Genomic DNA, 16,207 nt, shown 5'->3' with positions numbered 1-16,207 from the left:
CTATAGCTCAGTGAGGAGGTGGAATAGTGGTATATTCTTGACAGCACCAATAACAGCTCTTGCTGGTCTGGTGCAGACAAAGCATCTTGGTGAAAATGAGTAATGTCTTAGGAGAGGATTAGGTTGCTCCTGGTCTTTTCATTCCATCCACACACAAAACATTTAGAGCATGGAATAGGGAGATGTCTCATCCATGTAATGGATTTGATAAACACTTTACCCTGCAAGCTGTCCAAGTGGATCACCGCTAACCCGCCGGAGCACCACAGAACTACCCCCGCCTCCCGCCGCACGACTCCCGCTGGTCCTGGGAGACTGCCGCCGAGCGGAGAGCGGGGGCCTGGGGAACTACATCCCCCAACAAGCCCTGCGCCAGCACCACCTGCAAGGAGCGACAGGAGGCGCATAAAGTCGCGCTTACCCTGCAGAGCGGGGGAGACCTTTGCCAAACACTTTACCCTGCAAGCTGTCCAAGTGGATCACCGCTAACCCGCCGGAGCACCACAGAACTACCCCCGCCTCCCGCCGCACGACTCCCGCTGGTCCTGGGAGACTGCCGCCGAGCGGAGAGCGGGGGCCTGGGGAACTACATCCCCCAACAAGCCCTGCGCCAGCACCACCTGCAAGGAGCGACAGGAGGCGCATAAAGTCGCGCTTACCCTGCAGAGCGGGGGAAACCTTTGCCAAACACTTTACCCTGCAAGCTGTCCAAGTGGATCACCGCTAACCCGCCGGAGCACCACAGAACTACCCCCGCCTCCCGCCGCACGACTCCCGCTGGTCCTGGGAGACTGCCGCCAAGCGGAGAGCGGGGGCCTGGGGAACTACATCCCCCAACAAGCCCTGCGCCAGCACCACCTGCAAGGAGCGACAGGAGGCGCATAAAGTCGCGCTTACCCTCCCTCGCGGGACGCCGGGCGAAGCCCGGGCCAAGGGCGGGCCCGTTTCAGCCCGTTCCAGACTGAACCAGGCTGGGCTGGGCCCATCCCCTTGGTTTTCATCCGTCAGTCGATCTTTTCTCCTGTGAAAGGTACTGTCCTTTGTTTTCTTTGATCCTGGACTTGGTTACTGGAGCCTGTACCCCGCTATAATGTCGGTAACAAGGGGATCTAGAAGTAAGACTGCCCTCAGAACTGCGCAGTTTACAGGTCCTATTGATAAATTTATATCTACTACTACCGAGGCTATTAACCTAAATATTTCCCTCCTAGAGCGCAGGGTATCCCAGGACCTTGCGATCGCTAGGAGATCTTCTTTGGGCCTCATAGCTGCGGCTCTAACCCCGCTTCCAACAGCTGCACCTATTCCTATTTTAACTAAGCCTGGAAATGTAACAGCACAAGTCCATTCTATCCCTAATGCTGTTGATCTGTCGGCCACAAATCTGTCACTGGAACTGGACACCACTGGGAACCTTGAGATCACCCCGGACCTAGAGCAGATCGTGGCTGAAGATTCGGCTCAAGGTGTTCGGTTCATGGGGGTGAGAGAAGGTGCTGTACCTAAGCAGCCAGTACTCTTAAATAAAGGGAACAAGGTCAACCAACACCCCAAAAATAAGAAAAAGAAAGGTTCAACAACTGCTTCAATCACGAACGTTACCACCAGTACTAATTCTGTATCATCTGTTTTGCCTAACTTAAATCGTCCCACCTTGGGTAATGTTCAGGAGGGTGTCCCTTGTCAGCCAGATCACGATCTTTCTCAGCTCTTTGAAGGATTCAGGGACCTCCTTAAACATCACCTCCAGCCACTGGAACGGAGCATTATGGCAATTGAAAAACAGCTTGCCATACTTCTTGATAAAACATCCAACCAGTCCAGGGCCGGAACTGATAAATCTGGGGGGGTTTCCGCAGCGCTCTGTACGGGGGTCCCCCCAGCTAACATAGATAGACCGTCCGTTACGTTTATCGCACAACCCAAAACAAAAGACTTTACAATTCCCACATCATCTGCTTCTATCACCTGTGCAAACTGCACAAAACACAAGCCCAAAGTTAAATCCGTACCCCAGACACCTTCATCCAGTCAGCAAATTCCCGCTGCTCAGACCCCTCAAGTTACGCTAATTGACGCTAACCACACTACAACCAATGTGCCCTTACAGCAATCTAACAGCAAACCCCAGGCTCCCCTTAAAACTCACTCCCATGTAGGTAAAAAGGGGCCCAGACCTAAACGCCCATTTCATCTGGCTCCCGAGGTATCTCCATTTACCGTAATCTTAACAGGAGTACCTGAACTTACAGCAGGAACAGATGAACCTCATTGGTCCCTCCGGAATAAAATCCTCCAGTGGCTCAGCATCAACAGGCCCTTGAAGCCTCCCACCATCTGCAGAATATCCTTGGTACGTAGGGTACCATGGGTGGGGAAGAGCCCCAAGAGTATTCAGGGGGATTGCGTCATCGTTACATGCGAGGATGCTTCTACTGTGAACCATATTTGTTCATGGCCAGATCTAGAGAAGAAAGGGGGTATCGACACCCATCGACTCTCCTTTTTCTACCCCCCCCACATTTAACTACAATTACCCAATTCCACCGCCAAACTGGGCCATGACCCAAGAACACCAATGGAATTATGGTGACCCATGGCAAACCCAACAGAACAGGGGCAGGGAATGGGTACCTCGCCCCTGGTATTCCAACAATAACCATTTTGCAGATGGCGGGTGGCAAGGTATTCAGACAACCAACAGATTTGACTGCCTGGAGATGGTTGACTGACTTCATGTCCCAACACCATCAAATCAACCAGTCAATAGGCAGTCAGGATCTGGTTTAAATGTGCAATCTGCCCCAGCCAGTATACAAACAGTCTCTACTGCGGCCCCAGCGGCCCCAAATGGACATACGGTTTTACAGAGGGTCTCTATACCGGAAGATACTTCTATCCAATCCCCTCCTCTTAGATACCATCCCTCTAATACCCAATCCCCCACCAGGAGGACAGTAAAGGGTTTGATATAGTCCTCCTCCAGGAGACCTGGAGCCAGGAGGATATAAATGTAGAAGGTTATTCATCCTATTGCCTTAATGCCATTAAATCCAGCTCAGGCAGGGCAAAGGGGGGACTCCTGATACTTCTTTCTAACAGATTGTGTAATTACAAAGTCAGAAGTAGCTCAAGTGTGGGAGCTCATAGCCAGGTATTAAGGATTGAATGTGGCAAGGGAAATGATTTGGTCCTTGTTAATTTTTACAACAACATCTTTGATGTCACCAGAGGGAATATATTGTACCCTCTGGAAAAAGAAATCGCTAAGGCCATGGGCATTTCAAATAAGAAGACGGACATCCTATGGGCTGGGGACTTTAATCTGCAGCCATGTCAGCTATCTAAGGGGAATCCATGTGGTTTTGGGATGGAGCAGGATAATTCTAGCGGGGGTGTGGGCAGGAGCGAGGATTTTCCCCATTTTCCACATTGCCATTATGGCTCTATTTTAAATAAATTGTTATCTAAATTAGATCTATTCCTGTTAAATTGTAACAAAAACAATCAGAATGCCATTTGCCCTACTTTTACAGGGAGGGAAGCTGGGACATTTATCGATCACATCCTGTTCTCCAGCAATGGCGACTATCTAAACTTGTATGTGAGAGAAGAAAGTCTTAGTGACCACAATAGCATCTGCGTCACCCTTCCCGGAAGGGGTGCCTCATTAGAGACTGGAGAAACCTGTACCACTAATATTGTTTCAAGCAGACCTAATGGCCCGAGGATTAAATGGACAGGGGTCAATTCTGCGGCCAAACAAAGGGAGGTCATAGTTAGCTGTAAAACTGAGATCAGTTATTGTCTAAATGATGTTATTAATCCTGATCTCTTGCTATCACAATTCATCAATATCAATATTGTTATCGAGGGTATTTTTAGCAGGAAACCATCAACTAACAAAACCGTAAAATTGGGATGGTTTGATAATTCCTGTACAGTAGCCTTACGGGAATTGAAGCTTGCTTTAGGGTCTAAACCCCGAGACGGCAATAGAATTAAACAAACAAGGGCTAACTACAAAATGGCTATTTTTAATAGGAAAAAGGTCTTACAGAGAGAAGCATGGGATAAGTTGAATGAAGCAGTTGAGACCAAAAATAGTAAACTCTATTGGGAAATAGTCAACAGCTCATTCCTAAATACAGAAGGCATTCCGGAAATTACTTCTTATGTCGCATGTGAGGAGTGGATCATCCACTTTACCAATATCTTTAACCCCGAAGGGTTATCATTAACCTTACCTCTTGCTGACTCGTCCATATGGTCACCTATACCCTTGGGGATAACCCTGGAAGAGGGACTCGAAGGCCTTGCCAACAGCAAGGGGGGGAAGGCCCCGGGACCAGATGGGGTGCCTATAGATTTATTAAAAGCTGAACCTAACCTGTGGGCCCCCATTCTGGTGAGGACTTTTAATTGTGCCGCCGAAGGTAATATTCCCCCTTCCTGGGGCCAATCGGTTATCATCCCCTTATTCAAAAAAGGTAGTAAATCCGAGGCCTCCAATTATCGACCTATTTCTTTATTGGACGCCTCAGTAAAGGTTATGAGCAGAATTCTGCTCAAAAGACTAGAAACTTGGGCAGAAGATATGAACATTCTAACTAAAGTGCAATATGGCTTTAGGAAAGGCATGGGTACATTAGAGCAATGCGTAAATTTGAATCTTTTAATTAACAAATACACAGTAGCTAAAAAGGGCAATTTATTTTTATGTTTTGCTGACCTGAGCAGCGCGTTTGATTTAGTTGATCACGGTATTCTTTGGCAGGTTTTACTGGAGTCAGGGGCACCGAAAGAAATAGTCCACTTTTTGGCAAGGCTCTACGAGAAACTTTCTTATAAAGTCCGATACGGTACCCTAGGTGAATGTACACCGTTCTTTAAAGTGTCAAGGGGCATCCGTCAAGGATGCGTATTAGCCCCTCTTTTATTTTCCCTTTTCATTAATTGTGTTGATCGCACCTTAGCTACTATACCGGCAGATGCTCCGCTGATTGGAGGTAAACCAGTCACAATCTTATTATATGCGGATGACGCCGTCCTTTTATCCCGCACCCAGATAGGTTTACAGCGTCTCATTGACAGTTTTATGCTGTTTATAAAAAATAGGAGACTCTGTGTAAATAAATCTAAGACCTATGTCATGTTGTGTGGTCAGTCAGCCAACAAACTGAAGTCCAGTTTTTACTTAGATAGTGACTAAATGCTACAAGTTAAAACATTCTGTTACTTAGGAATCACCTATGCCAACGACGGGCAGCCCGGCGGACCTTGTTCCCGCCCGAGTGATGCATCTTATAGGGAATGCTCTGAGTCCCACCATTCAGATGGTGATTAATCGTTCCCTCTCTGAAGGATTGGTCCCTCTGGAGTGGAAAAAGGCCCTGGTTAAGCCCATAAGGAAAAACACCTCCATTCCCTGGTCGGATATGACCAACCTGAAGCCTATCTCCCTTCTGCCGTTTGTCGGCAAAATAATGGAGAAACACGTTAATCTCAATCTCTCCAGTTACATAGAGCAGACCGGCTGTTTGGACCACTCTCAGTCAGGGTTCAGACCTAGGTATAGTACCGAGACGGCTCTTCTTTCTGTCACGGATACTATACGTATGTCTCTGGACAGGGGTCTATCTGTGGTGTTGGTGCTGTTGGACTTGTCCGCAGCATTCGACACAATATCCCATACCATTCTCCTAACAAGATTAAAGGAGATCGGCATAGAGAAATCTGCCCTGGCGTGGTTCACCAGCTTCCTTGCAGATCGTACCCAGCAGGTTAACATGGGCGCCTTCAGTTCCATCTCCACCAAAATCACCAGAGGAGTCCCGCAGGGCTCCTGTCTCAGCCCTACGTTATTTAACGTTTATGTCTCCTCCTTAGCAGATACTATGAGGTCTTTTGGGTTTTCACCCATTTCATACGCTGATGATACACAGCTGTTGTTTACCTTTAAAACCTTTACCCCGGAGATAAGGCAAGCTTTCTCGAATGGCATGACTGCGGTCGCCGGCTGGATGGCCAGGAACTTTCTCCAGTGCAATGTGGGGAAGTCGGAAGTCATGCTGTTCGGGGAAGCAAAAATTCTGTGGACCCCTGACTGGTGGCCTACAAGTTTGGGAGAGGCCCCTTCCCCCAAACAGGTGGTGAAAAATCTGGGGGTCCGTCTGGACCATGACCTCAATCTTGTACATCATGCCAACACCACGGTGGGGTCTTGTTTCCATATCATCAGCCTCCTCCGGAAAGTGTTCCCCCTTCTCCCTGACAGCACAAGGAAGACCTTGGTCCAGGCCCTCGTATTGAGTCGCCTCGACTATTGCAATGGTCTACTTTTAGCGGCCAATGAAGGAGTGCTCAACAAACTTCAAGTGGTGCAGAACACCGCGGCACGCCTGGTGACAAATGCCCCCCCCCAGAACACCATCTCTGCCCCTTCTCAAACTGCTCCACTGGCTTCCTATCCGGAGACGGGTGGAATTTAAGACCTGCTGTGTGGTGCACAAGAGTCTCCATAACTTAGGGCCGCTCTATCCGGCTGAAAAATTTGTTCATCATCACCCCCCTCGTAATTTACGGTCCAGTAACCAGCTGTTACTACAGATTCCCCGACATAACAAGACCAGACAGGGAGGACGTGCTCTTTCTGTTATGGGTCCGCGTCTGTGGAACAACCTCCCCCTCTCCCTTAGACAGTGCTCTAGTCATCTAGCCTTCAGGAAAAGTCTTAAGACAACCTTATTTCAGTATTAGCGCCTGCCTAGACCTGTTTCCTCCCACAGCACTGCGCGGAGATACACCTTCGGGTGTGATTCCGGCGCGTTACAAACCCACAAATAAATAAATAAACGATGGGTCTTGGAAATCCGAGCTTGATAATATCAGGATGAAAATGATGCGAACTACCAGTAGCGTATTTCGATTTGCTTCCAAGCTCGGATCGAGAAGCATCCGAGATATGATTAATATCTACAACATACGCTGTGTTCCCTCGGCATTGTACGGGACGGGTGTGTGGGGTCACATAGATGGCACTCCCCTACAAAAAGATGAAAATAAGTTTTAAAAAGAGTGTTATGTGTCCCCCATTCTGCTTCTGTTCAATTAATCCATGACGAGGTTGGGGTTGAGTTTATTTCTGACTTAGCAGCCGTCCGCCCACTCTTATTGTGGCGCTCTATTTGGGCTAAGTCAGAGACTCGATTCACTCAAGAAATTATTCTTGATTGTATAGGACTGGACTTTTCATCACGCATTCTTTGGCTGAAATATATCCACTTCTGGTACAAAACTCTGTTTGATATTGATGTTCTCTTTAACCCTGAACTGGCGGTCGAAATTCCTAAAAAAGAAATCAAACAAACTTTCTTAACGTACAAAAAGAAAGGGCGCGAAGAGGTATATGGCAAGCTGGCTACTGTGAAGTTCTATAAGGAACTTAATTTACCATCGGGGTTCCAAGCTTACCTCTTAAAAGTTAGCCGTCCATCTCATCAATTTGTCCTAACTCGTGTCAGGCTGGGCATCGTACATCATCTTGTTGCGTTCCCAGTACAGAAACTTAAATCAGAAACCCCCTGCCCTTGTGACAACGTTTCACGCCAGAGTTGCTGCCATTTTCTACTTTTCTGCAAATTTTATCATTTTTTAAGACTAAAGTACCTAAAACCTATTTTTATCAAATACAATATACGGTCTTTTAAGAATGCCCTTGCGTTATTATCAGCCCTAGAAAATGTGGACATTTGTTTTTTTGTTGCCACTTTTATTCTGAAATGTACAGCTGCCAGGAAATATATTGTATTGCCATGATTTTATATATTCCTGTCTGTACTTACTTGCTTCTTTTACAGTATGTGGCAAATAATTATGCAAAATGCCTTTTTATTCTGGGTTTGATGTAAAATGTACAGCTGCCAGGAAGAGCACATCGTGCGATAATTACTTTTAATCCTGTCTGTACATGTATGCTTCCATGATTTTTAGCATTTTTAATGGTACAGCTGCCAGGAAGTGTTTAGTGCTGTTATATTTTTACACCGTCCTGTCTGTACCTACCTGTCCTCAAATTTATTTTGCAAATTCACAATGTCCCAAGTCTCTGGCTTTGGGTTTATTTTAAAATGTACAGCTGCCAGGATAAGCACTTCATGCGATAATTGCTTTATTCCTGTCTGTACGTGTATGATCCCCGCACTTTCTAGTTTACCCTTACATCCCCAATTATGATTTGATGCCTAGTGCTTGTTAGTATATGTTCTTTGCCCATATGAATTATTCCGAATTTCTCTTGTATAAACCTTACATTTTACAATAATTTTAATGTAATGAATTGTTTAATAAGTTTTTGCTTGTATGATTTGTATTTACAAATCGAATAAAAGCTTTGAAATTGAATTGGATTTGATAAGCAGGCACGAGAAGCTGAGGATCAGAAAGGTGGGTTCATGGGTGATTTCATGGTGCCACCACATTGAGCTAATCTTTTCAGTTAGGGTACAGGTATATGAAAAATACAAAATAATGTGGATTCAGCTTGAAATAGACCCCTCAGCAATAAATAAATATTTATTAATTTTGCACCAAAGCGTATGTTCTGTTTGGAGTATGCCTCAAACCTTTAAAGTGCTGAGGCCTCCACCCCAGTAGTGATATTTTTTAATATTTAGGTAGCTTTTTGCGTAAGCCTTGGTGACTGTTTTCTCAAAATACACTTAGGCCAAATTAGCATACTTTTTTCCTACATGTTACAGATTCTAAAGGTAGCCTGGGGTTTGTGGTTTCCCTTGGAGTGTACCAGAAAAAAGGTCAACATTTGGCTACATTTTGGGTTTAAAAAAAATCGGAAAATGTTCTGTGTATGAAATGAGCATTTGTTTTCCAAGACATAGATAAGATCGCAATCTTTTCCAGTTTTCAGAAGCAGGCAGATTTGTAAAACAAAATAATTTTCACTACAGGGGCATATTTACAACAGAATGGCGCAGCGCAGTGTTAAGCCACAATTGGTAACGCCACACTCCAACATTCTGAAAAAACAGGGATAGACCATATTTACAATAATACAGTGCACCACTGTGTTTCCCCTAGCACTAAATTTAGCTGCCTAGCTCCAAAGCAGGCACCCTTTTACCAAAGTGCAAGGGTGCACGCGTTAGAGGGAATGATTGTTCATGTGCAGGAAGGTGTTCCTTCCTGCACATAAGCCAACACTAATGGCGACGACTCATCATTATTTAATGATTGTTTATGCACATGAACAATCACTAATGGTGATTTGCTCTTTCTATGTGTGCTGCAGAATGCAACACACATAGAAACGGCAAAAACGAGGCAAAATTAATAATTTCTCCTCATTGCCCCAGTTTAAGAACAGGTTTTTCCTCATCTTATTTTTGGTGCTGCCCCATATTGATGCCAGTCTTATAAATAGGAGGCAGCGTCAAAAAGTAATGGGTGTTGCGGCGGAATTCTTCAAAGGGAAATAGGTTTCTTCATGAAGAATCAAACAGTTAAGCATAAAAGAGCAAAAAAACACTTAAAATGTGTTCCTAAATCCAGTTAGCATTTGGATTAAGGCCAGAATGACTTAGGATGTTAGTGCCTCATGCTTGACAAATCAATGAATTCTAGATAGGACCTATCTGTAAATCTAAGACAAACGTTGACTGGTTATACTTTCTTAGATTTATTCCTTTGTTGTGACTGGGCTCATAGTCCTATTAGCACTACTGTATGGCCCCCAATGGCTTAGTAAGAGGCTTTGATACTAGTAGGTGAAATTAATTCTTGAGAGGAATATCATACTGCCATGTCAACAAGGAGAGATTAAAAGTATCAGACTTGCTTTATTAATCCGTGTGTGAAAATATCATTTTTAAAAGATATATCTGTTTTCTTACAGGCTTGGTTATGCACGGATATCTCATGCCGAATTAAGTGACACAGAACTTCAAATGGCAAAATTCAGGATCCCAGCTGACTCGGCTAATTATGTTGACAATATGAAAACAATCATTGATCCCGACCAAATTCCAAAGGAAATCCATTTTAATCCCAGGTTGGTGCTTTGCTATGTCAAGATGACTGCAGAAAAGAAAATATTTAATTGCAGAGGTGGTTGTTCAGAGACACAATACTGATATTTGATGCTGTACAAGCGCCATTTGTCCACATTGCACAGCATGCACAGGGCACGGTGTCCTGCTGGGTGGTACCTGGTATGAATCATAATCCAAACCACTGTCATTGGCAAGGGGACTATGGAGCACTCCTTACTTGCAAACCTATAAAGGTTCTCAGTTGAATGTGTGAAACATTCACTAAGCCAAGCCTTTTTCTTTGCATTTTGAGATATGTAGTCATCTCTATCCCATTTTTAAAGCAGGGCTACAAGTGCCAAAAGAAAGATAAACATTGGGCTGAATGATCTATTTTTGTGTGGATATGGGATACTTGCGACAGGTCTGGCAAAACTTTTCTGGCCACAGGAAAAATCCTTCTTTGGAGCCACCAACTGATTTTAAGTAATGTGAAATATGTGTGTGGCAGTTTCCACTGGAACTGGCAATAGCAAAAAGATAAATTACGAAATGAACACCGTTGAATCAAGATGCATTCACAGGAACGCACATGCATGGATGGCCATATAGTTATGGTATTTCCTTAAGAGAAAAAACCTTTCAAGATGAACACCTTTGCTTCATGAGACGATGTGCACACACACGCACTCCTGGATGGGTATCCTACAATATTTTCTGTAATAAATAATTAGCATTGCAAGATGGCTTGCCAATCCATGCGTTCTTATTGGTAGCCATCTTAGAAAGTTTTTTTCAAATAAAGAATAAGCATCCCAAAATGGCGACATGTGCATGCATTGTGATGAGCTAGCAACCATATTGTCATAATTTAAAAATAATTAAATTTACGATTCAAAGATTACTGCCAGTCATTTTTTACCAGTAAGTTACAAAATGAAACATGCACGTGATGATTGGCAAAGAAAAGAATGTGAGAAACCTGATAGCAGTATGAAGCTACCAGGCTCTTACCAAAGCAGTTCAATTTCAAATAACAGCAGGAATGGGAGGGGAACAATAGACAAGCTTTAAGTCTCAAGAGAAGGTCTAGGGTGATTATGTTAGGAGAAATGAGCATATGGGGATAAAAAAGGAAAAGTATGCATTCTAATGGAGTGCTAAAATAATATTAAACAATAGCTACACTCATGTCAGAAGTAGAAGCATACAACATATTCAATTAAAAGAGTGGTAAAGAAACTAGGTACCAGCAATTGGCCAAACACAAGAATAGGTAGAAAAGCTATTGAATGAAGAGGTGGGGACTGAGATAGACATGAATGCCACCTATTCATCTGCAGGTGAGTAACCGAAAGCTTATACACAATCCTTGTACACGATTCTTGTCCACAAGGCCTGTGGACGCCTGGGCGATCTTGTGACTTTTTAAGAGCAAAGGGAGACTGGCCCATCCTTCCCTGTAAAGTACTGTTAGTACCTGGCACACGTATAGTGTGCAGAGGGGTTCCCGGGTCCACTATTTACTCCAAGCTGAGGCAGATGGGTGCCTGACCCTAACATGGCCACCAGTGGTGACTAGTTAATGATTGTATATCTTCACCACAGTGGCAGAGATCTCTGCACACATAAGTATACAAATTAGTAGTAAATGTTTGAGGGAGTGGGGGAGTGGTGGGAATATGGCAAATAATTACTACTAGGTGCAAGGGTTTTAAAGGAATTTATGGAGGGGGTTGAGAGGGATGTGCTAATACCAAACAAATGCCAACAAAAGAGTAATGAACAGTCTAAAATAATTAATAGTACAGAATTTAAAATTATATTTGCAGCGTGAACAAGGGCATACCTTGCCAGAAACGCGTAGCTGCTTTCTGTGTACCGAAATAAAACGATATGCTGAAGTGACGTGGTCCGTCTCCCTTCTGTTTGCTGGTGTACTGAGCAGGCGCTGGAAACATCGAGAGATCCAGAGGAGTCACGTGGTTCATATATATATATATATATATATATATATATATATATATATATATATATGTGTGAATCACCAAAATGCCCTCGCGCTGACAGAAGGGCTCACCACAGCACTCCCAAGCCCTCCGGCTGTTTGTGGATCCCGATCAACTGTGAAGCCTTTCTCCTAAATTTAGTAAAGTCCGATGAGTTTCGGGGCCAAAAACGCCCCTTCCTCATGGACGTTAGCACAGAAGCACACCACGCTCACCTTAGTAATTCAAACACATATTTATTTGATTGAATTTGTCCGCCCTAAGTGGGTGTGGCTCTCAGGATGATATCGCCAGGGATTCTGGTGAATGTAGTCCCACAGGTGAGTTTTTATTTTCCTTCAGTAGGTTGTGGTGACTATATTTAAAATAGTTTATTATTTAATACACATTTATTCTGATGAGATAATATGCAGTAAAACATGTTTTTCTATTTCCTGGTTATCAATAAATATTCCAAATTAATGTACACTCATATTGTCCATTAAAATATGTTTATTTTTTAATAATAAACTGTATTAAATGTCTTTATGCCTTACTATAGAGAGATCTTTAAACATGTGGCAGAGATCTTGGCCAAAAGGTGAAAGTTTATAGTAGGAAGTTCTGATGTAAGGAGCTTCACTCAATCATCTGAGAGGGTGGAGACATATAAGTTTAAACCTAGATAGACATCTCAATTCGGGAATGGAGAGTGGAAAGTTACACCTAGGAGTAGGAGCAAAAAATACATGTATATTAACCTTTATGAATGGGCCCCACAGAGTTCAAATTCCATTCTATTTAAAAAACAATGAAAACATATCCAATCGAAAAGCACATTTAGGGCTTGATTCTGATGCTGGTTGGAAAAGCTTCCAGACCGAATCGGTTTGGAAATGGTTTCCGACCCACTCGGATCGGGAGAGTCCGACTGACGAAGTAGGATGCATCCGGATGCTTCCAGATACGATTTGGTTGGACTCCCATTGACTTCAATGAGAGCATATGTTCCTAACGGCATCATAATTGGGCCCTGGGTCAGGAAGACACGTTCCCGATCCGATTTGGAAGGAGCAAATGCCATTAGGAGGCCTTCCTAATCGCATGAGAATCAAGCCCTAGGTGGGAATGCTTTCGTAACCGCATCACAATCAGGCCCTAAGTAGAGAAATAAACCGATTGGGCCTTCTTGTAAGTGATCACAGATGCAGGCTACATTTCCTATGCTGCAACCTAACATATTATTCTATTTTATATTATTGTGCTATATAATACTATACTATCGCTTACAATACTATACTGAACTATAATATAATATTTATAATTCTGTTCTGTTTTTAAGAAGATAAAGTAACCACTGCACATTCCTAATGCAATGAGCTTCACTAAGGACTGTTCTTAAATAACAACGTTATTGAAATTTTGTTAGTCTCTCCTTCTCCTAAGATAATAAAAACATATGTTCTAGCCCCAACATCGGCTTTTGTACAGAAATTAAATCATGGTAACTTTCCGGACACATTCTCACATTTTGCTTCTTTTTCAGATTTGGATCATACAGAGATGGGCATAACTATGAAGAGAATCATCATTTTCACATGAGCACACCCAAATATTTTGCACAGGAAGACTACTAAAATTTAAAAAAACTGAGAATTTTGGTCAACCAGTGTGTTCTCCTACGAAATAGAAAATTATAAAAATAAGATTTACTAAAGAGAAGAAAAAAAACTGAGTCTAACGTTCATCATGCCGAAGAGTTGTTCTTATTTATTTGCAGACCCATTTTTGCACTTATAGCTGCTATTCATTGTATTAAAACTGAATATAGGATTCACTAATAAAATGTATTAATTCAATTTTTATGTCTACAATGCAAGGTTTATTACAATAGAAGGAAACCACTAACCTCGTACTCTGGAATGAACAGGAGTGATGTAATCTTCCACCTATGCCACATCCATCACTAACCAACCACGAAGAATATGTTTGAGAGTAGTAGAAAAGGGAAAGGTGAATGGGGTAAAACAGAGACACTGGATATAACCACTCTGGTTTGGCGCTCTGTTGAGCATTGACATCTGATGTTGAAGTGGATATCTAAAGGCAAGATGAAATATCTTAATAATCTATCATGAAGGTGCTTCATCTAACCTTAGCAGTGAAAACTGCATACCTTTAAAGTATCTCTATTTACTCAACTCTGTGTTCTGATGTCAAGCTGATATTCATGAAACTGCAGCATAAAAAGAATCAAATAACTATATATATGTTGACCAATCGTCCTCTTTTATTGGCTAGGTAAGTATGTTATGCCTCATAAGTATGTATACCCCTATTCTGCTAAGCTTAGATTCTAACTTGTCGTTTGTGCAACTAAAAATAATTCACAGCTAACAATATGTGACAGTTTCTACTACATATATAGTCCAGAACTTTGTGGATTGCAAAGAAACACACACTCTCTAGACGAAGCAATATCCAGTTGTTTAATGGGGTGGCAGAGAAACACTCAATGCGTTTTGCGAACACACGTTCTCTTGGTCACGAGTAATGATTGTTTAGTGAAAGCGCCATACATATCCTATTTGCAGTAATATAAGCATAGATGAGTGACCAACACATAGTGCATTACATTGGAAAGCATGGGCGCCAGTTTAGAAGGGACATGCACTTTCAAAGAGTCCCTTGGGTGGTGACTCCTCTCCATTGCATACAACGTCATATTCAATAAACAACTGAAACACTTAGTTCATTGTGCCCCAGAAGAATTCATGAGGAAAAAGAACATAACACTGTGTAAATAATAGGCTGGGGAAGATGGTAAATTTCATCAGACCATCAGAATGTGGTAATAAGATTATCGCCCCACCACCTGGGTGTAAGCAAGCCAACCGCTCACCAAATACAACTCCAATATCCTTCCCAAGTGGGCGATTTTCACACCACGTATAGTTATACTGTACCGCTCCCCAATTATTGCAGGTCAGGCGGCCCCCATTCATAAGTTCTAAATATGTTATTACGCCCAAGTTGACCAATGCAGTGCTGTTTCAGTTTGTGGCCTGCTATAGGCTGTTTCAGACTCACATTTTTAAAACAAACTCAACCTAAACCCTAAAACATAAAGCATGAGGTGCATGTAAATAATATCACGATCTCATCCCCCCTCTGGACTCTAGGTGGCAGATGCCATAATACAGATACACTATCTCATTAATTGCCAAAGTAATATGCAGACACACAATTATATAAGCATAAACCAACACTTGGCTATTTGCAATGTGTCTCCCTGGAGTGTATAAACTCAAAATAAGGCCAAACAATAATCATGTACCCCCATGTATAACAGCAGAGAAAAAAGGAGCTTAAAAAAAATAGGTGAATATACAAGATAGTTCTTGCTTATCTTATTCAGACGCTTTTTGACTCAGTGGTCTCCCCCACCCAGATAGTGCACCTGTGAATAAATATCAGAAATACAGTGGTTACAATTCAGAGATAAGAGATGATAAAAACTTACATTACAAATATTCAGTATTAAGAGAGAGTATACAATGAAGAAAAATATAACATGGCAACAACATCAATTCTAATACCCGTATTCCTTCTTGCTGAGTACCACATGTAGCCCAAGTGTACAGCGTATTCAGTCCCAGTGGGAGTTGTGTACTGATCCCTATAATATAACGGGATTCTAGCCTCCTGAGTGTTTGACTCTTTTACCACCCCAGATATTCAATGTAAAATAGACAGATGCAAAGAATTAATAATTGTATATAAATAACATGAATACTTGATATGATAATCCTTCCCATTGTTTCATTTTTTTTTGCCAAATCTGTTTATTAGCATTTTATGATTTTCAATGTACTTGCTGTGGATAATCAATATAACATGACATTTCATTCCCACCTTTCTACCAAAAAAACATCTCAAAGCAATGCGGAATAAAACTACGTTTCCACGCTGACAGCACCTCTAAGGCGGGGTCTGTGTGCATAGGTCTGACAAGTACGCATGAGGCTCAGTCCTGTGCCTTCTGCAAGTGTTCATTACAGTCTCTAGTTCAGTCCAGCACGATAGTACACTTGTGGGGTGGATCACTTCACTGTAAACATGCATCTAGAAATGACAGTTATCCAAACTTTGGGCAATAAGGCATCGTTAACA

At 42.7% G+C, this 16,207-nt stretch overlaps 1 protein-coding gene across 1 annotated transcript in view; it reads left to right on the top strand.

Annotated features, from left to right (window-relative positions):
• The window catches only part of CWH43 (cell wall biogenesis 43 C-terminal homolog), a 433,217-nt gene extending 419,324 nt beyond the window's left edge, over positions 1-13,893 (top strand). Inside the window, exons 15-16 of the mRNA XM_086962659.1 lie at positions 9,911-10,066; positions 13,581-13,893. Coding sequence (XP_086818785.1) covers positions 9,911-10,066; positions 13,581-13,671 — 247 coding nt within the window. The 3' untranslated portion in view covers positions 13,672-13,893. The remainder of the gene's footprint in view (positions 1-9,910; positions 10,067-13,580) is intronic.
• The last annotated feature ends 2,314 nt before the right edge of the window (positions 13,894-16,207 follow it).

This window comes from Lissotriton vulgaris, chromosome 3_1 (genome assembly GCF_964263255.1).
Source record: "Lissotriton vulgaris chromosome 3_1, aLisVul1.2, whole genome shotgun sequence".
Lineage (NCBI taxonomy): Eukaryota > Metazoa > Chordata > Amphibia > Caudata > Salamandridae > Lissotriton > Lissotriton vulgaris.
Note: the sequence above shows the minus strand (reverse complement) of the source record. Positions and strands in the feature narration are given on the sequence as shown.